Raw genomic sequence first — 23,695 nt, forward strand, 5'->3', positions numbered from 1 at the left:
GGGAGGCCGCCTCGGCCCTCGCTGCCCTCGCTTCGTCGCTGACCACGCTCTGTCCTCCCGGGTAAACGCTCCTGGCCCTGGCGGCTCACCACTGCCGTGCTTTTAGTTACTCCAGAGGCCGAGATCTGAGGATAACAGTTCAAAGCCAGCCCCGGGCTAGGAAAGCCTTGAGACCTTCATCTCCAGTTAGCCACCAAAAAGCTTGAAGTGGAGCTGTGGTTCAAGTGGAAGAGCGCCAGCCTTGAGCTCCCATGCTCAGGACCCAGGATGGGCGCGCGCGTGCACACACACACACACACACACACATACATTACAGAGCCTTATCACAGTGCTTGGAACCTAATTGTGTCGATATGACGTGTGCTATTATAGGAATACTTTTGGTCTGTCTCAGAGGTACTTAACAATGTCTCCCCCCTTGAAAACCAAATTAAATAAAAGCTGCCCCTTAGGAAAAAAAAACAGCAATAACAACAGTGGTTTATCACTGTGAAGCTGTGGTTATCAAGAGATGAACACCGCTTAACCTTGGGCAAAGGATAATTGGTCTCCAATGAACAGTTACCTTGAGGCAGTTTTATGAGCAACAACTTCTTAGGGGAAAGGGCAATGCACAAAAACTGCTCCCACCCCACGCTCCTGTAATTCTAGCTACTCAGGAGGCTGAGAATCACAGTCCCAAGCCAGCCTGAGCGCAAAAGTCCATGAAACTCTTGCTGCCACAAACCACCAAAAAGCTGAGCGTGAAGATGTGGCTCAAAGTATAGAGCAACAATTTTGAGAAAAAACCTAAGAGACAGTGCCAATACTGGCACCAAAAAAAAGGCCCCAAGAATTATGCAGCCCTAATGCCGAAACTTCTGGGTTGAGAAACCCTGCTAGTGGGGAATGCAGAAGACCAAACCTGGGAATAGTGTGTGCTTTGTGGTTAAGTGTATGTACTGTAATTATGCAAATTTTGGCTATTGTCTACCTGGCTTGTCTAGATGAACCCTTTCTGAGAATTGGAGGTATGGCTCAGGTGGTAGAGTGCCAACCAGTGAAGGAAAGCCTCAGATACTGAGTTTGAATCCTAATCGTGGACAAAAAAGACAGCTTCCTAGGCAGCCCAACAACACTGGCAAAAGTCTACCTCCACCCCTTTTGCCTCCATTCCATTCTATTAAAAAAAAAAGAGCTCAAAGTTAACAATTGTTGAGGGCCAAAGGGAGAAAATTGCAGTAAACTTTAAAGCAATTATTTATGTTTCTAATTTTACACGAGAATAAGTTTATTTCAATTTCTGTGCTCATGTGTTATTTGAGAAATCAGAGGCCCAAAGCAAACACATTATCTGATATTTAATAGAAACTTTGTAGCATATCATTGACTGCATTTTATATTCAGAATCTTCTGTGGGTAAATCTATTGTTGATCTCAGGATGACAGAGTCGTTTAGTCAAAGAAAGTAAGACCCTTGGTTATGTGGTCTTGCTGTGGAAATATTCTGAGGAAGTTGGTATACTTGTTCTTTAAAGGTTGCCAACCTAATTAAGGCAACGAAGTCATTTCAATTGGAAAAAACTTATAAGGCGAGACTGGTTGGGCAGTTTAGGGAAACAGAGGTACTAATATCAACAGAAGGATGTTGACATGTTGACATAGCAATCAGACATATTTTCAAAAATTCCAGAATCACTTGAAACTTGAATAAGAAATAGTTCAAAGGTAAAGGAAAAAGTGGAACTGTGGCTAAGTGGCAGGGCACTAGCCTTAAGTGAGAAAGCTAAGGGACAATGCCCAGGCTGAGTTCAAACACCAACCAAAAAAAAAAAGTATTTGCTGGGAGTGGCTCACACCTATAGTTCTAGGATACTCAGGAGGCTCAAGTCTGAGTATCGCAGTTCAAAGCCAGAAGGAAAGTCTGTGCAACTTTTGGGGAGGGGGGGGCGGTCGTGGGGCCTGAACTCTGGGCCTGGGCGCTGTCCCTCAGCTCTTCAGCTCAAGGCTAGCGCTCTACCACTTGAGCCACAGTGCCACTTCTGGCTTTTTTCTTTTTGCTTATGTGGTGCTGAGGAATCGAACCCAGGGCCTCATGCATGCAAGGCAAGCGCTCTACCACTGAGCCACCTTTCCAGCCCAGTCTGTGCACCAGAAGTGGAGCTGTTCCTCTAGTGGTAGAACACTAGCCTTGAGCACAAAAGCTCAGGCCCTGAATTCAAGCTCTTGGACTGGCAGCAAAAAATAAAACAAAAAAGGAAATACAGATTCTTCAATAAAATGTGAACATGGACCATGTAGTTCAGTGGCAAAGTGCTTGCCTAGCAAGCACAATACCCTGGGTTTAATCTCCAGTATCTAAAGAGAAAAGACCCCTCTCCCTAAAAATGGTGAACATAGAGAATAAATCAAAAATAAGTAGATGTTTTAGAGTGGCTTACGCTGGGCATGGTGGCATAATCTGTAAATCCAATATATCGGCAGCTGAGTCAGGGTGATTGCAGGTTTGAGTTCAGCCTGGGCTACATAGACTCCAAAAAAACCAAGGCTGGAGACTTGACTCAAGTATAGTACTTGTCTAGCAAGCACAAGACATAGAACTCAAACCCCAGTACTGAACCTCCAGCCCCAAATTGGCTTATATTAAAACCAAGCCATTAAACCAGTGGGTTAATAAAACCATGTGTTATCAGCTCCTTGGCGGTAGTTACCCTCTAGAAGGTTGTTCTTGCTCTTTTTTACTGATGAACACGGTATCATTGGCAAACTAAGAAACAGTGCCTTTATGTAAAGCACTATTATTGTCTAAAACATGTAACATCTCTTTTTTGTGTGTTTAGAGATTTTATTCCCTCAAAGTTGCCCCCAAAGTTAAAGCCGCAGCTGGCCCTACAGGAACACCTCTGCGGCCTCAAGACCTTGAGGTAAGTCCCATTGTTTTGCTCTGGACCCCTTTAGACTTTATTCTCCATGATAATAGAGATACCTATACTATCTCTGCTTTATCTTGACTGCAGTTCACCAAATTACCAAATGGTTTGGTGATCGCGTCTTTGGAAAACTATGCTCCTATCTCAAGAATTGGTTTGTTCATTAAAGCCAGCAGTAGAAATGAGGACTTCAGCAACCTTGGAACCTCTCATTTGCTTCGTCTTGCATCTAATTTGGTAAGTATCTTTATTATTTCAGTGTTTGGAAATGCTGCCCGAGGGTGGCCCTATGAGAAAGGAAAACTAAAGCTTTATGTTGGCTTCCTAGAGCTGCCTGTTGAAATTGCCACAAACTGGAGAGGCTTAAACAAAAGAAATGTATCCTGGGGCTGGGAAGGTGGCTCGGTGGTAGAGCGCTTGCCTTGCATGCATGAGGCCCTGGGTTCGATTCCCCAGCACCACATAAGCAAAAAGAAAAAAAGCTGGAAGTGGCGCTGTGGCTCAAGTGGTAGAGCGCTAGCCTTGAGCTGAAGAGCTGAGGGACAGCGCCCAGGCCCAGAGTTCAGGAGTGTCTATATGAGGACATATGTCCTGTTAGATTTAAGGTCAACCCTAATCTAGTGTAAACTTCATCTTAAATGATCTGCACTGACCCTGTTTCTAGATAAAGCTGTCTTCCCAGACACTGCACAAGTCATTACTTGACTCATGTAAGTGTAGTCCCTCTATATATTACCTTTATAATAACAATAAAGCAAATATTTAAAAAAAAAAAAAGATGCCTTCCCAGATTCTGAATGAACAGGAATTTTGGAGGGACACTTCAACTCAATAACATCCTCTAATATAAAATGGGAAACCCCTGCGTTAAAACTCTTGTTATTTGCTAGAGAACCAGTAAATTAATGTCCTTCTAAATGCTAGTGTTAGAACATAAGAAATCAGAAAAAAATAAAAAACTTAAAGTCAAAAATTGAAAATAATTTCCTTTCCCATATACAATTTTTTCAGAATAAATTAAACATTCTAGTAAACTTACATACTTTATGTAAAACTCTAAGCCAAAGCTGAGCTCTGGCTCACTTTTAATCCTAGCTACTCAGAAGGCTAAAATCAGGATTGCCTTTTGTTGACACCCTGGGCAGAGAAGTTAGTGAGACTCTTACCTCCAATTAATCACAGAAAAAGCTGGAAGTGACACTATGGCTCAAGTGGTAGAGTGTTAGCCTTGAGTAAAAGAGCCTCAGGGTCAGTGCCCAAGCCCCACAACCAACAAAAAACAAACAAACAACAAACAAACCTAAACCAAGTCTATAGTCCTGGTAGCCAGGAGGGTGAGGCAGGAGGACCTAAAGTGCCCGGTGAGCCAGGGCTACCTAGCAAACTGTAGACCACCCTGGGCTATATAGCAAGACCCTATCACAAAGAAACGTGTGTGTGTGTGTGTGTGTGTGTGTGTGTGTGTGTGTGTGTGTGTGTGTGTGTGTGCTATAGCAAGACCCTATCACAAAGAAACAAGGGGTGGGTGTGTGTGTGTGTGTTCATGTGTTCATTCCAATCCTGGGGCTTAACCTCAAGGCCTGGGCATTGTCCCTGAGTTACTGTGCTAGCACTCTACCACATAAGCCACATCTCCACTTCTGGCTTTTTTGATAATTAATTAGAATCTGTAAGAGTCTCTGGACTTTCCTGTCAGGGCTAGCTTCAAACCACTATCCTCAGATCTCAGCCTTCTGAGTTGCTAGAATTACAGGCATGAGCCACCAACACCTGGCCCACTTGTGCTTTTTGATGAACTTTGTCTGATCATTGTTAGCTAAAATTGCTAATAACAGACAATAGATTTTAATATAATAAAAAGAATGATATATGGCAATCATAACATTGAAGAACTACTAAGAATATATTCTTTCTTTTTCAAGACTACAAAAGGAGCTTCATCTTTCAAGATAACCCGGGGAATTGAAGCAGTTGGTGGTAAATTAAGGTTAGTTAAATAACCAATAAGTAATAAAAACACCTGAAGGTGCTCAGTTTTAAGGAAACGTTTCTGTTACCAAGGTGGTAAAGTTCGGAGTAGATCTGGGCACCTGTGGCTCACGCCTGTAATTCTAGATACTCAGGAGGCTGAGATCTGTGGATCACGGTTCAAAGCCAGCATGGACAGGAAAGTCCATGAGACTCTTATCTCCATTAAACCACTAGAAAACTGGAAGTGGGCACTGGGAAGGTAGCTCAGTGGTAGAGTGCTTGTTTTGCATGCATGAGGCCCTCGGTTCAATTTCTCAGCACCACATAAGCAGAAAAGACTGGAAGTAGGGCTGAGGCTCAAGTGGTAGAGCGCTGGTCTACAGCTGAAGAGCTGGGGGTCAACGCCCAGGCCCAGAGTTCAGGCCCCACAACCGACAAAAAAAAAAAAAGAACAAAAGAAAACTGGAAGTGGCTCTGTGGTTCAAGCGGTAGAGCGCTCACCTTGAGCTGAAGAGCACAGGGACAGCGCCCAGGCCCAGAGTTCAATCCCCACAACCGAGGGGGAGAAAAAATTCAGAGTAGATATTAGCAATTTATATAACATGAAAAGAATTTCTATTTGGAAAAATGACTGTGAGAAAACAATGAAAGAAAAAGAATGGAGAAAAAGAAAAGGCTATTTCTAGAAAAGAAAGCCAGAAACAAGTCTTTGTCATTATAGTAACAGTGAAATACAACTTCACACCCATCAGATTCTTTCTTTTAATTTGATAGAATATGGGAAGTAGAGAATCTTGTGTTGTGGAAATGTAAATTGGCACAACTGCTTAGAAAATAATCAGGAAATGTCTCATACTGTTCAGATCCAACCATTATTCATCTATATGTACAAAGTTATTATTTACCTTTGTAAAGACTAGAAACTATTTAAGTATCCATTTCAGGGAAATGGATAACATGAAATAGTCATATGATAGGACTTCTCCATAGCTGGAAGTGAGCTAGATCTGTGAGTTTGCATGGAAGAATTTGAACACAAACTCATTTCTAGAGTAGAGGAGAATGAGCCTGGGAGAGACACAGAGATCTTCAACTTTCTTTGCCTCTTTTTTTTTATTATTGCAAAGTATGGATTGCATAAATTTTTACCTTTTTTTTTTTTAACTGGACTGAGATCTGAGGATCAGAGTTCAAAGCCAGCACAAGCAGATAAATCTGAAAGACTCCAATTAACCAGCAGAAGGCTGTGTTCAAGCACCAGCACTGGCTAAAAAAAAACAAAACTTTTTTTTAATTAAGTGTCTGGCTAATTCCCATTTGTGCCTGAACCCCTGGCAACTACAGTCTTGTTTTCTGTCTATAATTTGATTATTTTAGGGTTCCTTGAATAAGTGAAATCATGCAATTTTGTAAATTATTTAGTATAAGGTTTACAGGGCTCATCCAGGTTGTAGCATGGTCAAAATTGAATTCCTAGTTAAGGTTGATATGTTAGACATTTTTAATGCAACATATTTTTTTTTAGTGGTACTGAGTTTTGAACTCAGGGCTTTGTGCTTGCCACAACAATGCTTTTCTGCTTAAGCTATGCCTCCAGCCTTTTTGCTATGGTTATTTTTGAGACGAAGGAATCTCACTTTTGCCAAGACTGGCTTGGACCACAATTCTCTTTGTGTGTGTGTTGGGGGAGGGGGGAGGTGGTTACCAGGGTTTGACCTCGGGCCTAATGGTTGCTAAGCTGGCATTTTACCACTTAAGTTACACCTCCAGCCTTTTTTTTTTTTTTAACCAGTCCTAGGACTTGAACTCTGGGCCTAGGCACTGTCCCTGAGCTTCTTTTGCTCAAGGCAAGCACTCTACCACCTGAGCCACAATGCCACTCCTGGCTTTTTTGGGTAGTTTATTGCAGTCTCACAGAGTTTCTTGCCCAGGCTGGCTTCAAACCGTGATCCTCAGATCTTAGCCTCCTCAGTAGCTAGGATTACAGGCATGAGCCACCAGTACCTACCCTTATTTGTACTTCTTTATAATATTCCAAACTTGGCAAAGGAGTTGGCTAATAGAATAAAGAAGATCCAAGGAAAATTTTATTCTGATTCAGATAATTGACTATAATTTATTTCCAATTCAGTGTGACCGCAACCAGAGAAAATCTGGCATACCGTGTGGAGTGCATGCGGGATGATATGTAAGTACCTTATGTGTTCATTACACCTGCTTTTAAAGTCAGAAGTCTGACTTTAAAGACTTTTAAAGTCTGACTTTGGTTTAGGTTATTATTCACAAACCTTGTCCTCATAGCACGCTAACCACAAATACTAAAAGGTAATACAGAGAAGATTCTAGTGAAGTAGTATCTTGTATATCAGTTTTAAAATTTTAACCTAGGACTCTTGCCTGGATGTCTTCTACAGTGAGATTCTAATGGAGTTCCTGCTCAATGTCACCACTGCACCTGAGTTCCGTCGTTGGGAAGTAGCAGCCCTTCAGTCTCAGTTAAAGATCGACAAAGCTGCAGCTTTTCAGAATCCACAGGCTCGTAAGTTTTTGTTTTTGTTTTTGAAATGTTCGCTTGTTTCTAGATGCTAGCTTTTGTGAAGATCAGTTTGTAGAGGGGTAAAAAAACATTTCTATTGAAACTTTTTTCCTACTTAGGTTTGAAATTATCTTTTCCAAATATTTGGTAAGCTGTATAAGTACATTCTGTGTTCTTTTATTTATTTGCTTTTTAATAGTACATAAATTGATTATAGAATACTAGTTTTCATTCGTAAACAAATTGATTATAGAATACTAGATAGTTTTCATTCCATGTTTAGGAGGGTGGTGTTGGCTTTTTTGCAGGGGGAGGATGGTTGATTTTTACCTGTCCTGAGGTTTTTTGTTTTTTTTTTGGTCGGTCTTGTGGCCTGAACTCTGGGCCTTGGCGCTGTCCCTCAGCTCTTCACCTCAAGGCTAGCGCTCTACCATTTGAGCCACAGCAGCCACTTCTGGCTTTTTCTGCTTATGTGGTGCTGAGGAATCGAATCCAGGGCTCATGCATGCGAGGCTAGCACTCTACCACTGAGCCACCTTCCCAGCCCATGTCCTGGGGTTTAAACTCAAGGCCTGGACACTGTCTCTGAGCCTTTTTGCTCAAGGCTAGCACTCTACCACTTGAGTCAAGGCTCCACTTCCAGTGTTTTGGTGGTTAATTAGAGATAAGAGTCTCCTGAGCTTTCCTGCCCAAGCTTGTTTCAAACTTAGATCTCAGCCTCTTGAGAAGCTACTAGTATCCAGCTTGTTTTTATAAAGTGTGATTGTATTTATATTAAAATAGTTACCTGTTTTTAAACATTTTTACTTGTTGGGAAAATGTACTAAAGACACTTTTTTACCTTTTTCTTTTTTACCTTTGAATGGTTGTATAACAAGGGTTATAGTTTAGTGTATCCATTTATGTATTCTGTGGATTTTTTTAAATTGTTTCATTTATACCAAATCCAACAAGCAGTTTGCTTTTGCTACTCCGGTCATTATTTATTGTTCTACTATTGTTCAATTAACTTCTGTACTTGGAATTTCAGAGACTAGCTACTTGATTTTTTTTTAATGAGAACTTCTTTGTATTCATACTGAATATTTAATTTATGTAATTTTGACAGGTACATCTTCCTAACTAAGGTAAAGCACTGCTAGTTTTTAAAAGTAAATGACTTCTGGTTGGAGCAGAATGTTCAGTATATCAGCTGCAGAGCTCACCTGAACACACAGGCCTTTCACAATCCTGTGAATGTCTAGAACACAGCAAGTGTTTGGTTCACATTGCTAATAGTAACTCATGGTGATGCTTACTGTCACAGAAGCACCTACGTAGTTGTCATCCTGGAGGTTCTAACCCTCCTATTTTCTTTTCTTTTTTTTATGTTGATTCTTTTTTTTTTATTGTGAAAATACTGTACAGAGGGGTTACAATTACATGGGCAAGATAATGAGTACATTTCTTATCAAGCATTGTAGCCTCCTCCTTTGTTATCCCTTCCCATCCTCCCCACCCACCCAATCCTCCTCCCACCGCCCCCCCAACCCTCCTATTTTTTGACAGTTACCATGTGGTCTCCTGGAGGCTGGAGGCTCCATCTTTAGTTGTACAACTATAATTGTCTTCCACATTCCTTGGCAATGATGCTTTTGACATGAAAACCCAGAGATAATCCTTATTCTTTTTTTTTTTTTTTTTGTCGTTCATGGGGCTTGAACTCTGGGCTTGGGTGCTATCCCTTAGCTCTTCAGCTCAAGGCAAGTGCTCTACCACTTGAGCTACAATACCACTTCTGGTTTTCGAGTGGTTTATTGGAGATCAGAGTCTCACAGACTTTCCTGCCCAGGCTGGCTTGGAACTGTGATCCTCAGATCTCAGCCTCCTGAGTAGCTAGGATTACAGGCATGAGCTACCAGCACCCGGCCCTTGTTCTTCATTTAAAGTGATACAGAAAGTGTATAGAGACAGGTGCCAGTAATTCACATCTGTAATCCTAGCTACTCAAGGCTGACACCTGAGGATCAATCAAGATTCAAAGCTAGCCTGGGTAGACTCTTATCTCCAATTAAACACGCAGTTGGGGTGAGAGGTGGAGCTGTGGCTCAAGTGGTAGAGCACTAGCCTTGAGCACAAAAGCTCAGAAAAGCACATAGGCCCCTGTTTATTCTTTAATAGTCCCATTGCCTTGAAGGTCAGTTGGCATTGTAACTACTTGTCAATATTTCCAGCACCTAGTACGGTGCCTGGAATCAGGAGGATTGCCTAGCTAATGAGAAGATGTAGAAAATAAAACTCCAGCAGGGAAAGGAAGCAGGAATACAAGCATGGTGCCAGGGTACCAATGAAGAATAAGTCTAGGTTGACAGTAGCCTTTAATGTATAGCTAACTTATAGCTCCCAGTACTCTGGCAGTGCCTGCATTACCTAGAGAGGGAACCTGGAAGGAATTAGAATTCAGGTTGAACAAGTTGCCCAAAGACATACAGCAAGGTGGAAGTGGCACTGTGGCTCAAAGTGGTAGAGCACTAGTCTTGAGCAAAAAAGAGCTCAGGAACAGCGGCCAGGCCCTGAGTTCAAGCCCCATGACTGACCAAAAAGAAAAATAAGAAGTTCATATTAGGGCTTAGTGGTACAGTGCTTCATGCATGAAGCCCTGGGTTTGATTCCTCCGTACCACATAAACAGAAAAGGCTGGAAGTAGTGCAGTGGCTCTAGTGATAGAGAGCTAGCCTTGAGCAAAAAGAAGCTTAGGGACAGTGCCCAGATCCTGAGTTCAAGCCTCAGGACTGGCAGAAAAAAAAAAAAAAAGATAAATGGCAAGGTGGTAGCAAAATCATAACTAGATTCAGAACTCCTGAAACCAAGCTTTTACACTTTCCTGGTGATACTAGTGTGTTCAAGTTAGAAAGTGTTCAGGTAAGCTGAGCACCAGTGGCTCATGCCTGTAATCCTAGCTACTCAGGAAGCTGAGATTTGAAGATCACAGTTTGAAGCTATCCTGGGCAGGAAAGCCTGTGAGATTTTTTATCTCCAGTTAGCTGCAGAAAAGTGGTAGAGCACTAGCCTTGAGAAAATTGCTCAGGGACAGTGCCAAGGCCCTGAGTTCAAGTCCCAGGACTACTACCCCCCAAAAAAGTGTTTAAATAGATTAGTACATCAAAGCAGCTACCATAGGTGCTTATAATTCTCCCTGGTACATTCAAATGGAAGAATTTTAACAATTGCTGGGGATAGACTGTTAATAAATGTCAAGTCCTCCTAATATTTAAGTCCCAAATTTATGTAGAAATACTCTGCTTTTCTGTCTCATAGGTGTCATTGAGAATTTGCATGCTATTGCTTACAAGAATGCCTTGGGTAACTCCTTGTACTGTCCTGACTATCGGATTGGAAAAGTGACATCAGAGGAGGTAATGAATAAAACATGGAGTATTTGAAAATGCGCTTGTTTTCACGGTAAATTGGACATTCAACTAGCATTTCAAGGTGTTTGCTGAAGCTGGGAGCTGGTGGCTCACGCCTGTAATCCTAGCTACTCAGGAGGCTGAGATCTGAGGATCATGGTTCAAAGCCAGCCCGGGCAGGAGAGACCGTGAGACTCCTATCTCCAATAAACCACCAGAAAACCGGAAGTGGCGCTGTGGCTCAAGTGGTAGAGCACTTGCCTTGAGCTGAAGAGCTGAGGGACAGCGCCCAGGCCCAGAGTTTACTTCCTAAGTTGAACAAATTTCAGCTTACTTGCTTTTTTTTCCCTCATGAATATGGTTTTTAACTAAAATTCTGTCCGATTTTTTTGTATAATCTTTTTAAAAGTTTTTAAGCCTTTGTATCTCTTTATACCCTTTTCTATGTGTATGCATCTTTTGTAAGCAATTAAGTGATTAAATATCACAATAATTTACTTGACTAGATACATTTAGTCTCTCCATGTAAATATAATAATACATAGGTAAAGCTGGATGCTAGAGGTATATGCCTGTAATCAGACTACTAAGGAGGCTAAAATCTGAGAATCTTGTTCAAAGCCAACCCAGGCAGGGAAGTTTGTGAGATTCTTATCTCCAATTATCCAACGAAACTTTGGAAGTAAGCTGTGGCTCAAATAGTGTAGCATGAGCAAAATACTCAGGAACAGTGCCTAGACGCTGAGTTCAAACCCGAGTACCAAAACCAAGAAAAATAAATAAAAGTTACAAATACAGATGATTCGGTTATTTCGAAGTTAGTGTTTTTATTAAATGTGCCCCTAACCTAAAGGGAATACTAAAGAACTTGGTAGACTACTTAGAAAAATGGCAGCTTTGGCAGAACAACATCAATAGAAAGAATATGGCTTCATAGGTATCCACCATTTCAGAGCATAGCTTCTGATAAGTTGATTAAAGCCTGAGTCAGAGTTTCTCATCGGTTACTTCCTTTTCCAGGTAGCCTTTCTCTAAACCTCTCCTGTGAATTTGTTTAACATTAGAGTACTATAAATCTACTCATGTACTAGATGCATATTTGTTTAGAATGAGTGAAACAATTTTCAGCCCCTAAAAGGCAATGCCACTCTTGTTGAGAATGTTTTACTTTTGTATATCAAGCCTAAAGTAAAAGCATAATCCATAATTCCCAAATCTCACTGATCCTCAGATATGGAACTCTGAAACAAGATAGAGGCACGAGAAACAGTAATAGTCTTTGTCTTGATTTTTAAGTTCCCTAGCCGGTGGCTCACACCTGTAATCCTAGCTACTCAGGAAGCTGAGATCTGAGGATCCCAGGTCAAAGCCAACTCAGGCAAGAAAGTCTATGAGACTCTTATCTCCAATTAACCACCAGAAAACCAGAAATGGCACTGTGATTCAAGTGGTAGAGTGCTAGCCTTGAGCTGAAGAGCTGAGAGACAGAGCCCAGGCCTAGAGGTCAAGCCCCACAACCGACAACAACAACAAAATGAAAGACACGCCAGGTGCCAGTAGCTCACACCTGTAAATTGTAGCTACTCAGGAGGCTGAGATCTGAAGGTCACAGTTCAAAGCCAGCCCGAGCAGGAAACTGTGAGACTCTTACCTCCAATTAGCCACCAGAAAAATCAGAAGCGGTGCTATGTGGTTCAAGTGGTAGGGTGCTAGCCTTAAGCTGAAACACTCAGGGACAGTGCCCCAGGCCCAGAGTTCAAGTTCAAGCCCCATGACCAACCAAAAACATGAGACAGGTGTTGTGATACAGTTATGTTAGATCCCCATGGAATGTGGACTGTGCTTCATCAATCCCTATACTAAACAACAAACAAAACTGTGTGTGCTCCTTCAACCACAAAATAATGAAAACCCAGAACTTTGTCTGTGGTTTCAGATTCAAGCTAGTATACTCTAGTCTTTTTTTTTTTTTTTTAGTAACAGCCTTATTTACATGCAACTCACATACCGTACATGGTACAAAGTTGTGAAACCATGACTACCATTGAGTATTAGAGTTTTTTTTGTAGAGTGGAAGGGAGAAAAGGGTTTTTATTACATAGTATAGACTGGCCTCAAACTCATGATTCTTCAGTCTTGGCTTCCTAAGCAACTTTTTTTTTTTTTTTTTGGTTTGTCTTGGGCCTGAACTCTGGGCCTGGGTGCTGTCTCTCAGCTCTTCAGCTCAAGGTGAGCACTCTACCACTAAGCCACCATCCCAGCCCCTATAGGAGCAACATTTAAGCCTGGAGATTAATTTCTGCCATACTGCACTTGTATCTTTTATAGCTTTTCATTTTTATACTATATCCTAATGAGTGTTCTTTACTTCCTCAGTTGCATTTCTTTGTTCAGAACCATTTTACCAGTGCAAGAATGGCTTTGATTGGAATTGGTAAGTTGGGAAATGCTTGCCTATCAGTTTGCTTCCCAAAGAGCAGTCCCTTAAAATGTGACTGTGTGAGCATGAGATTGAACAGAATTTGGAAATTCATATGTCAGACCAAAAATATGTAATAAATATGTAAACCACTTGCTCCCCTACAGTCTATAGCATTTGCAAAGCATGTAACAAGGGTGGATTTTTCTAAGCAAAAAGTTTTTGTAGACCTATCTTTTAAAAAGAAGTACAACTTAAACAGGAATGTACAGGCTGGGAATGTAGCTTAGTGGTAGAGTGCTTGTCTAGCATGCATGAAACACTGGGTTCAATTCCTCAGTACCATATAAACAGAAAAAGCTGAAAGTAGCATTGTGGTTCACATGGTAGCCTTGAGCAAAAGAAGCTCAGGCACAGTGCCCAGGCCCTGAGTTCAAGTCCCAGGGTAGGAATACAGCTCTGTGGTAGAATACTTGCCTAACATATATGAGGCCATAGATTTGATCTCCAGCACTGAAAAGAAAACAAAAAAAGGAGTATAATTGGTCTTGTCAGGTGTGCCCATCATCTCAACTACTTGGGAGGCAGAAATTGGGAAGATCACAACTTAAGGCTAGCAAGAGAGTATAATTGCAATATGATAGTTGTTAGTTGAAAATACAATTCGTGGGCTGGGAAGGTGGCTCAGTGGCAGAGCGCTTGCCTTGCATGCCTGAGGCCCTGGGTTCGATTCCTCAGCACCACATAAGCAAAAATAAAAAAGCCGGAAGTGGCGTTGTGGCTGAAGTGGTAGAGTGCTAGCCTTGAGCTGAAGAGCTGAGGGACAGCACCCAGGCCCAGAGTTCAGGCTCCACGACCGGACCCAAAAAAAAAAAAAGAGTACATTTCTTTAAAAAAAAAAAAAGAAAATACAATTCGTTAGCTTATAGTTTCTGTAAAATTAACCCTTTTAGTATGCAGTCTATGGGATTTTAAAAAAATAATTTCAGATTATCTATTATTTAATTTCAGAATGTTTTTCTGTCTAGATTGGACTATTCTGGGCATTTTGCCTAGAGGAATCAGACATTTTTAAGTTTTTCTTGGTACACCTCTTTTAATTCTTATGAGTAGAATTGCAGGACAAACATGGATAACGATCTTCCTGAGTGTGCCCATCATAGTGGTAGGAAGTGTCAGAGCGGCCTAATGACAGATAACAGTGATCAGCTTTTCTTGTGTTGCTTTGGCCATCTCTATAGCTTCTTTGTAGAAATATCTGTACAAAGTCCTTTGCCCAGTATTTTCAACTAGGTTTTCTTAAATTTGTAGTTGTAAGGATCCTTTATGTATTTTTGAAGCTAACTAGATAGACCCTTATCAGATATGTGACTTACTTTTTTCTTTTTTTTTTTATTTCATGGTGGTTTGTTCAGTTTTTGGTTTTTTTCTTTTTTGGGTGGTACTAGGATTTAAATCAGGACTTTGTACTTGATAGGAAGGCACTTTACCCCTGAGCCATGCCGCCAGTACAGTCTACTCACTATTGGCAGTGTCCTTTGGTGTTTAGTACAATATTATTTTAATAGCCAACTATTTGAAACATGCAGATGTTCATCAGGAAGTTATTGATGAATTATACATCAGTGGAATCCTAGCTTTTGGGAGGCTGAGATTGAAAGGATTATGGTTGAAGGCCAACTCAGGCAGAGAAGATTACGAGACCCCATTCTCAACCTATAGCTGGGCACAATGATGCATGCCATTATCTCAAGCTACCTGGGATATTGAGTTTGGGAAGATTGTGATTCCAGGCCAGTTAAGGAAAGGAAACTCTGAGAGACTCCCATCTCTCTGGAGGGAAGCTGTATGCAGTGCTGTACACATTTGATGCTAGCAATAACAGGAAACCTAAAATAGGCTCAGAAACACTCAGGTGGGAAGCAAGACCCTGTTCTAAAAGTAGCCATCAAAAAACAGGTTTGGAAGCCTGGGAATGTGGCTTAATGGTAGAGTGCTTACCCACCATGCATAAAGCCCTGGGTTCAATTCTTGGTACCACATTAAAAAAAGAAAGAAAAGAAATAGTAAATTGAAAAGAAAAAAAAAACATTAAAAAAAGCAAAATGATTTGGTGGTTGTCCATAACGCTAGCTCTTGAGGAGGCTGAGATTTGAAGGTTAAGGTTTGAAGTAAACCAGTGAGGTCACAGTGGGAGATCTTTCTTGCTTGCTTGCTCTTTCTTTCCTTCTTTCTTTCTTTCTATCTCTTTCTTTCTTTCTTTCTCTTTCTTTCTTTCTTTTTTTTTTCGGTCATGGGGCTTGAACTCTGGGCCTGGGTGCTGTCCCTCAGCTCTTCAGCTCAAGGCTAGTGCTCTACCACTTGAGCCAGTGCCACTTCCAGTTTTCTGGTGGATAGTTGGAAATAAGACTCTCATGGTGTTCCTGCCCAGACTGGCTTTGAACCAGGATCCTCAGATCTCAGCCTCCTAAGTTGCTAGGATTACAGGCATGAGCCACCAGTGCCTGGCTTCATATTTGAATTTTATAGTCATACGTCTTTTGAGTTTGAGGTTTTGGTTTTGTTTTGTGCCAGTAATGAGGCCCAAGCTCAGGGCCTTGTGTTCTCATGCAGCTCTTTCACTCAAACTGGTCTTCTACCACATGAGCCACTCCTCCACTTCCAGCTTTATGTTGGTTAGTTGGAGAGATGAATCTCTTGAATTTGTCTGCCTAGCCTGGCTTCAAACCATGATCCTCAGATCTCAGCCTCCTGATTATCAAGAGTTACAAGCATGCACTACTGGTGCCCAAATTGAATCAATCAGAGCATATGTGTGTTTTAGAAAATCTGGCTCTAGCTTTTTTTCTGTTTCTTTTCACATAGGTGTGAGCCATCCCATTCTAAAGCAAGTAGCTGAACAATTTCTGAACATGCGAGGGGGGCTTGGCTTATCTATTCCCAAAGCTAAATACCTTGGAGGTAAGCATTTCCTGGCTAGAATAGTATGCTGGGGTGGTTTGATTAATTTACTATCATTACAGAAGAAGATAATTAAATGGCTGTGGTGTTGCACATGCTCTGTGATGTATGAGGGTAGGAAAGCTCAGGGCAACAGGAAAGCCTAATCTGTGTCATAGGGAATACAGTGGAGTAAAACCAATGGTAACCTACCACCTCCTTCCTTCCCCTTTCCTTACCTGGCTCCAGGTGAAATTCGAGAGCAGAATGGAGACAGCCTTGTCCACGCTGCTCTTGTAGCAGAAAGTGCAGCCATAGGAAGTACGGAAGCAAATGCTTTCAGTGTTCTTCAGCATGTCCTGGGCGCTGGGCCTCATGTCAAGAGGGGCAGCAGCAGCACCAGCCTCCTCCACCAGGCCGTCGCCAAGGGAAGTCAGCAGCCCTTTGATGTGAGTGTAAGCAGTTGGCAGTTCATCTTTTGTTCTCAGTATTTCTGATGAATCCTCTTCAGCTTCTCCTAATGCTAGCCTGCTCTTACATTTTAAGATAAATAAAAAATATGTATACACTGGGCACTGGTGACTCACGCCTATAATCCTAGCTACTCAGGGGGATGAGATCTGAGGATCATGATTCAAAGCCAGCCGGGAAGGAAACTCTATGAGATTTTTTTCTTTTTTTTTTTTTTGGGGGGGGTGGGGTCCGGGCCTGAACTCTGGGCCTGGGCGCTGTCCCTCAGCTCTTCAGCTCAAGGCTAGCGCTCTACCACTTGAGCCACAGTGCCACTTCCGGCTTTTTCCTTTTTGCTTATGTGGTGCTGAGGAATCGAACCCAGGGCCTCATGCATGCAAGGCAAGCAAGCCGCTCTACCACTGAGCCACCTTCCCAGCCCTCTATGAGATTCTTATCTCTAATAAACCACCAGAAGTGCCACTGTGGCTCAAGTGTTAGAGCGTTAGCTTTGAGCTGAAGAGCTAAGGAACAGTGCCCAGGCCCAAAATTCAAGCCCCACAACCAACAACAACAACAAAAAAAGTATACAATTGAAAAGACAGCCAGGTTTGATTCTCCTCCCTTCGTGGATCTATTAAAAATACATTGTCATTAGCTAGGCCTTGGTGGCTCAAACCTGTAATCCTAGCTACTCAGGAGGCTGAAATCTAGTTCAAAGCCAGCCTGAGTTAACCCCCAAAAAGCTGGAAGTAGAGCTGTGACTCAAGTGGTAGAGTGCTACCCTTGAACAAAAGAAGCTCAGGGACAGTGCCCAGGCCCTGAGTTAAAACCCCAGGACTGGCACAAAAAAAGAAAAAAAAAGTATTGATTTTTAAATTCTTTTATAGAAAGTGGAATTAAATGCTTAGAAATCAGAGAATGTAAAGTGTTACATAAAGCAACAAAGTGTTATGATTATAAACCAACAAAGTGTTGCTTAATGAGTAGGCATTGTTGTCCAGGGTAAACTATATAACTTTCATCACTGTGCCTTTAAAAGGTAATGAATTGTCTCACTTAAACTGCAAAGGAACAGGACTTGTGTATAGATAGCCTTAGGGAAATTGTGCAGTTTTACGTGGCAGAACGTCATACAATCATGTTATATTGTATTGCAGGTTTCTGCTTTTAATGCCAGTTACTCAGATTCTGGACTCTTTGGGATTTACACTATCTCCCAGGCTGCAGCTGCTGGGGATGTAAGTTGGCAAACTCAACTCTCAAGTTTTCCTCTATTAACATGTTTGTAATTAAATATGGCACCATGGTACATATCTGTCATCCCAGTTACTGGGCAGGCAGAGACAAGGATCACAGTTGAAGGCTGGTTAAGCAAAAAGCCAGTAAAGGGCAGACTCAGTGGCACACACCTGTGATCTCAACTACTTGGAATGCAATCTGAGGCCAGTCCAGGCAGACACTTAAGACCCTATATCGGGGGAAAAAGAAAAAAAAAAAAAAAAGTACTAAAAGCAAAACTACTTGGGGCATAATTCAAGTGATAGAGCATGTAACCCAGCAAGTGTACTGAGTTCATATCTCACTACTGCAGATGTATGAAATGTTTGAATGCAATGATTTGTTAATGCCCTCTGGGCGTGATATCATTTGAAGTACATCTGCTTTGGGAAAATTTTAAAGAATGTATTTATACTTTAGGAAAGCAAGGAGTGTGTTCTAGTCAGATAAGTGGCATACCTAAATTTCAGATCCCAAGCTGGGTTCTAGTGGCTCATGCCTATAATCCTAGGTACTCAGGAGGCTGAGATCTAAGGATTCTAGTTCAGAGCCAGCCTGGGCAGGAAAAGTCCATGAGACTTACCGCCAATTAACCAGCAAAAAAAAGCCAGCAACAGAGCTCTAGCCTTGAGCAAAAAAGCTAAGGGACAACACGTAGGCCCTGAGTTCAAGCCCTTGGACCAGCACCAAAAAGCTAGACAGACAGACAGATAGATAACTGTTTTCACAGGTGCTGGGAAACACCACCATTTATCTGGCAAATGACTAAGGGAAATGGCAGAGAAATAGGTATATAGGGAGGCCCAGAAAGAAATGGTTAATACTGGGTTTTGGGGTTTTTTCTTTCCAAATAGATACTGGTGTTTCTGAAAGTAACCTTCCATGCTGTATTTTGCTTTAGTAAAGGAGTGATACCACAGGAGACTCTGGTACCAAGCAAAGATAACCAACTTTTACTGTCTGTCCTAGGTTATCAAAACTGCCTACAACCAAGTAAAAGCAATTTCTCAAGGCACACTTACCAGTACAGATGTCCAAAATGCCAAGTAAGTGTCCATAGCAGCTATGTATTTCATGTTTTAGTTATTTGGAAGTTGTTTTCGTACATGTTCATAAGGATTGTGTACAGCAAAGTATGAAAAGGGGAAGAGAAAGCTAGGGCTCTGATAGAGTGCTTGCCTAGCAAGGTCTTGAGCTTGATGCCCAGCATCACAAAAGTAGGTAAAAAAAATAAACTTGATAGGATGGTAGGGGAAAAACAGAGGAGGGGGTAACAATGTTTGATAGAAAATGTACTCATTACCTTACTCATGTTACTGTAACCCCTCTGTACAGTAGCTTCACAATAAAAAATATTTAAAAATAATAAACAAGCTAGACACTGGTAGCTCATGCCTGTAATCCAACTCAAGAGGCTAAGATCCAGAGGATCACGGTTGAAAGCCAGTCTGAGAAGAAAAGTCTACAAGATTCCATCTCCAAAATAAGTAGCAACAGGCAGGGCTGGATGGGCACTGGTGACTCACATCTGTAATCCTGGCTATTCAGGAGGCTGAGGTTGGAGGATCACAGTTGAAAGTCAGCCCAGGCAGGAAAGTTCAGAAAACCAGAAGTGGTGCTGTAGCTCAAAGTGGTAGAGTGCTAGCCTCAAGCAAAAAGAGCTCAGAAACAGTACTCACCTTGAGCTGAAGACAGGCTCAGGGACAGCATCCAGGCCCAGAGTTCAAGCCTCCAGCCTTTTCTGTACTGAGGAATTGTTCCATTTATGTTGTACTGAAGAATTGAACCCAGGGCTTCATGCATGCTAGACAAGCACTCTGCCACTAAGCCACATTCCCAGACCCTTGTCATATTTTATTACAAATGAATGCTTCTGTGCCCATATTTAAGCTCTAAGGTTTAGCAGAAGACTTGTTTTATCAATATTTTCACATCAAGTCCTACCCTCATTAAGACAAACTCAGCAGAGAAATAGCATTAGGTGGGGGATACGTATGTATGTTAGATAATGTATCTGTGTGCATATATATGTGTATATGTGTGTATCTATGTATATATGTATGTATGTAATGGACAGGCAACAGTCTCAGTGGAAAGTGACAGCCCATAGAGGTTGGGAATCACTTCAATAGAGAAAGAAGCCTGCAGTTATCTCTCAATATATCATAAGGCAGGAATTGCTCCATGAAACAAAATCTCATGTGAAAATAGTTGCTCCTAACCCAGGCACTAGTGCCTCATACCTGTAATCCTAGCTACTCAGGAGGTTGAGATCTGAGGATCATGGTTCAAAGCCAACCCAGACAGGAAAATCCCATTAACCACTTAAAAAAAGATGGACCAGGAGCTATAGCTCAAGGAGTAGAGCACCAGCCTTGAGAAGAAAAACTAAGGGACAGCACCAAGGCCCTGAGTTCAAGCCTCAGGACTAGCACAGACACATACCCATATAAATCTGTTTGTACCTAGATCAAGTTCTAGTCCAAAATCAAAAGGCATTCTATTTTCAGTTTGGTGTTTCCAAATAGTGTAAATTTAAAAATTCCTTGAACTAGGCACCGGTGGCTCACACATGTAATCCTAGTGACTTAGGAGGCTGAGATCTGAGCATCATGGTTTGAAGCCATCTTGGGCAATAAAGCCCATGAGCTTCTCATTTCCAGCAAATGACTCAGAAAAAGCCGGAAGTGGGACTGTAGCTCAAAACGGTAAATCCGCTAGCCTTGAGCAAAAAGAAGCTTGGGGACAGTGTCCAGGTCCTGAATTCAAGCCCCAGGACAGGAGAAAAAAAAAAGTGTTTTGTGAACAGAAGAAATTGAGAACAGAGGCCTGCAGCTTATTTACCAAAACATTGTTGCAGAATTTGAGGTACATGTTTTATAACTGCTTTGCTGCATAAGACTGACTTCTGCCTTTTATCTGCCAGGAAGAAGCTGAAAGCTGGATACCTAATGTCAGTGGAATCTTCTGAGGGTTTCCTAGATGAAGTTGGGTCCCAGTCTCTCATTGCCGGTTCCTATGTGCCACCCCCTGCCACCCTTCAGCAAATTGACACTGTCACCGATTCTGATGTCATAAATGTAAGCAAGATGAAATCTTAAGTATAGAGAATCTGACCTTAATGATCTAGTTCCTAAGTTTCCTTAGGCTCCATCTGCCTCTGGCGAGAGTAGAGGCAGGAGGCACATCAAGAAATAGCCTCCTTGAAATGGATGGAGCTAGAAGGAATCATGTTGAGCGAGGTAAGCCAAGAGCGAAGAGACAAACGGTACATGGTCTCCCTGATAAGTGGATGCTAAATCCAAAATGTTAGGTGATATGACAAAACTAACAGGACTTAAGAAACAAAGAACTCCCACTCATCTGGTTGAACCACTACTAAATATCCCCATGCTGCTGATCACATATATGGTATATAACATGTGAACACTGTTATATATTACAGACTGCGATAGACAATTTGCTCCAGGAAAGTTAGAATGAACTTGTGACTTAGAAATTATGTAATCACTTAATCACAATCAAAAAAAAAAAAAAGAACTTCGGGGAGGGGGGGGGGGGGGGGGTGGTAGGGGGAAAACAATGGAGGGGCTAACAATGTTCAAGAGGAAGTGTACTCATTACCTCACTCATGTAACTGTAACCCTCTGTATAGTATCTTTACAATTAAAAAAAAAAATGCTAAAAAAATAAAAAAAGAAATAGCCTCCTGGCTGGGAAGGTGGCTCAGTGGTAGAGCGCTTGCCTTGCATGCCTGAAGCCCTGGGTTCGATTCCTCAGCACCACATAAGCAAAAAGAAAAAAAGCCAGAAGTGGTGCTGTGGCTCAAGTGGTAGAGTGCTAGCCTTGAGCTGAAGAGCTGAGGGACAGCGCCCAGACCCAGAGTTCAGGCCCCACAACCAGACCCAAAAAAAAAAAAAAAGAAATAACTTCCTTGCTAACTTGCATGTAGCTTTCTCTTTAAAGAAATGACCATTAAATTAAAGCAATGTAAACTGAGCAGTCAATAAGATCTAAACACTGACAATTTCATATGATTCAACTTAAATAAATTGCTGCCTTTTCTCTTTACCCCAAATAATCATCTTGCCAAACCTTCACCATCCAGCTTTTCAGCATTAGATAATCTCCTGCAGGCTCTTTTGTTAGTGTTTTGGGTTTTTTTTTTCCCACATCTGCTGTTCTATCCTATAAGAACAAGTTGTTTCAGAAGCTAGGATTTCCCTTGTCTTTTTGCTCTGCCTACTAAGCATGGGGACTACAGAATAAAGAGAAATCAGTGCATTTTCCACAGTCATTCCCACATTTAAAACACTCCTTTTCTACCACAGATGTCAAAGTTCTCTCTTAGGCAGAGACTTGCCTTGCTATATGATGCTTAACTGGCTTTTGAATTTAAAGGTGGCATAAAGAATATTGGAACTGGGGTGGGAGTGTATCTCATATAACATAGAGGACACCTTACCAAGTAAGAGGTACTGAGTTCAAACCATGGTGCCACTATATATATATATATGCGCCTTCTGAGAGCCTGGCTCAAAAATGCCTGCCACATAAAAAGTTCTGAGTTTGAATCCCAATACCACTCTCCCATCAAAAAAAATGGACAAGGGCTAGGACTGGCTTAGTGGTAGAGTTCTTGCCTAGCATGAAACCCTGGGTTCAATTCCTCAGTATCACAAACAGAAAAGGCCAGAAGTAGTGCTGTGGCTCAAGTGGTAGAATGCCAGCCTTGAGCAAAAGAAGCTCAGGGACAGCGCCCAGGCCCTGAGTTCAAGCCCCAGGACTGGCAAAAAAAAAAGGACCAAGACTTGTAGACATGATGGCGCTCACCTAGAATCCCAGCACTTGGAAGTCCTAGGCAGGAGGATCATGAATTTAAGGCCAGTCTTGAGGCTACATAGCAAAACCTCACCCACCCCTCCCCCCAAAAAAGACATAAAATTTGTTAACAATCAGTGTATTTTTGATTCATGCAGACTAATTGCCATTATAATACAGAATCAAGTGCAGTTTTGCCTAAACCATTCTGCCCTGACTTAGATTATGAGATTTTTATCTCACTTGATCAGTTTCACATATGATCATATTTAAATAAAATAATGTACTAGCCATCTCATAGTAATTATATGAGGCTCTTACAGAGTTGCTACATTAGAATGTCCTAGCCTTAAACTGGTTGAAATGACATTTTATCTGCTTGATGTAAACGTATTTCTTTTAATTTTGTCTTTGTTTGTTTATTCAAAGGCTGCAAAGAAGTTTATTTCTGGCAAGAAGTCAATGTCAGCAAGTGGAAATTTGGCCACTACCCCTTTTGTCGATGAGTTGTAACCTGGAAGCTCTCATGGCAGGGCAGAGAAACATTTTCAGAGAAACCCTTCAGCATCAAAAGTCTCTTAACATGTATCTTTTTCTCAGTGAAGTGAAATACCTAAAGCATAAATACAGGTCATTATCTCAATGACCTAGAGACAATAAAACAATCTGCTTAAGTGTTTTTCTTGCATTTTTTCTAGTTAAATATTTATTATATGTTTGTTTTATATTCTGTAAAGTTCACAGTAATAGAGTGATTACATCAACTAGTATTAGTGAAGAATTACCAGAAACTATTAAAATTAAAGCTAAGTGGCTATCAGGTTATCATTGGTGCGTTTGTAAGATTCTAAACAAGTTGAAAATCTGCCATTTGAGAGTCACAGCAGTTAAGTCATCTGGTTTTTACTACCTTTTTTGCAATAAGACTACTTCTGAAAAACAAATTCCTAATGAATTAAACCTGTTATACTATTACTTA

The 23,695-nt window shown here is 41.4% G+C and overlaps 1 protein-coding gene across 1 annotated transcript in view; it reads left to right on the forward strand.

Annotated features, from left to right (window-relative positions):
• Positions 1-23,395, forward strand: part of LOC105982209 (cytochrome b-c1 complex subunit 2, mitochondrial) — a 24,341-nt gene extending 946 nt beyond the window's left edge. Inside the window, exons 2-14 of the mRNA XM_013011743.1 lie at positions 2,820-2,903; positions 2,997-3,146; positions 4,832-4,896; positions 7,012-7,068; positions 7,295-7,419; positions 10,714-10,811; positions 13,182-13,239; positions 16,090-16,185; positions 16,414-16,613; positions 17,775-17,855; positions 18,865-18,941; positions 20,822-20,975; positions 23,146-23,395. Coding sequence (XP_012867197.1) covers positions 2,820-2,903; positions 2,997-3,146; positions 4,832-4,896; positions 7,012-7,068; positions 7,295-7,419; positions 10,714-10,811; positions 13,182-13,239; positions 16,090-16,185; positions 16,414-16,613; positions 17,775-17,855; positions 18,865-18,941; positions 20,822-20,975; positions 23,146-23,229 — 1,329 coding nt within the window. The 3' untranslated portion in view covers positions 23,230-23,395. The remainder of the gene's footprint in view (positions 1-2,819; positions 2,904-2,996; positions 3,147-4,831; positions 4,897-7,011; positions 7,069-7,294; positions 7,420-10,713; positions 10,812-13,181; positions 13,240-16,089; positions 16,186-16,413; positions 16,614-17,774; positions 17,856-18,864; positions 18,942-20,821; positions 20,976-23,145) is intronic.
• Positions 23,396-23,695: the final 300 nt, after the last annotated feature.

Source organism: Dipodomys ordii, unplaced genomic scaffold (genome assembly GCF_000151885.1).
Source record: "Dipodomys ordii isolate 6190 unplaced genomic scaffold, Dord_2.0 Scaffold14, whole genome shotgun sequence".
NCBI lineage: Eukaryota > Metazoa > Chordata > Mammalia > Rodentia > Heteromyidae > Dipodomys > Dipodomys ordii.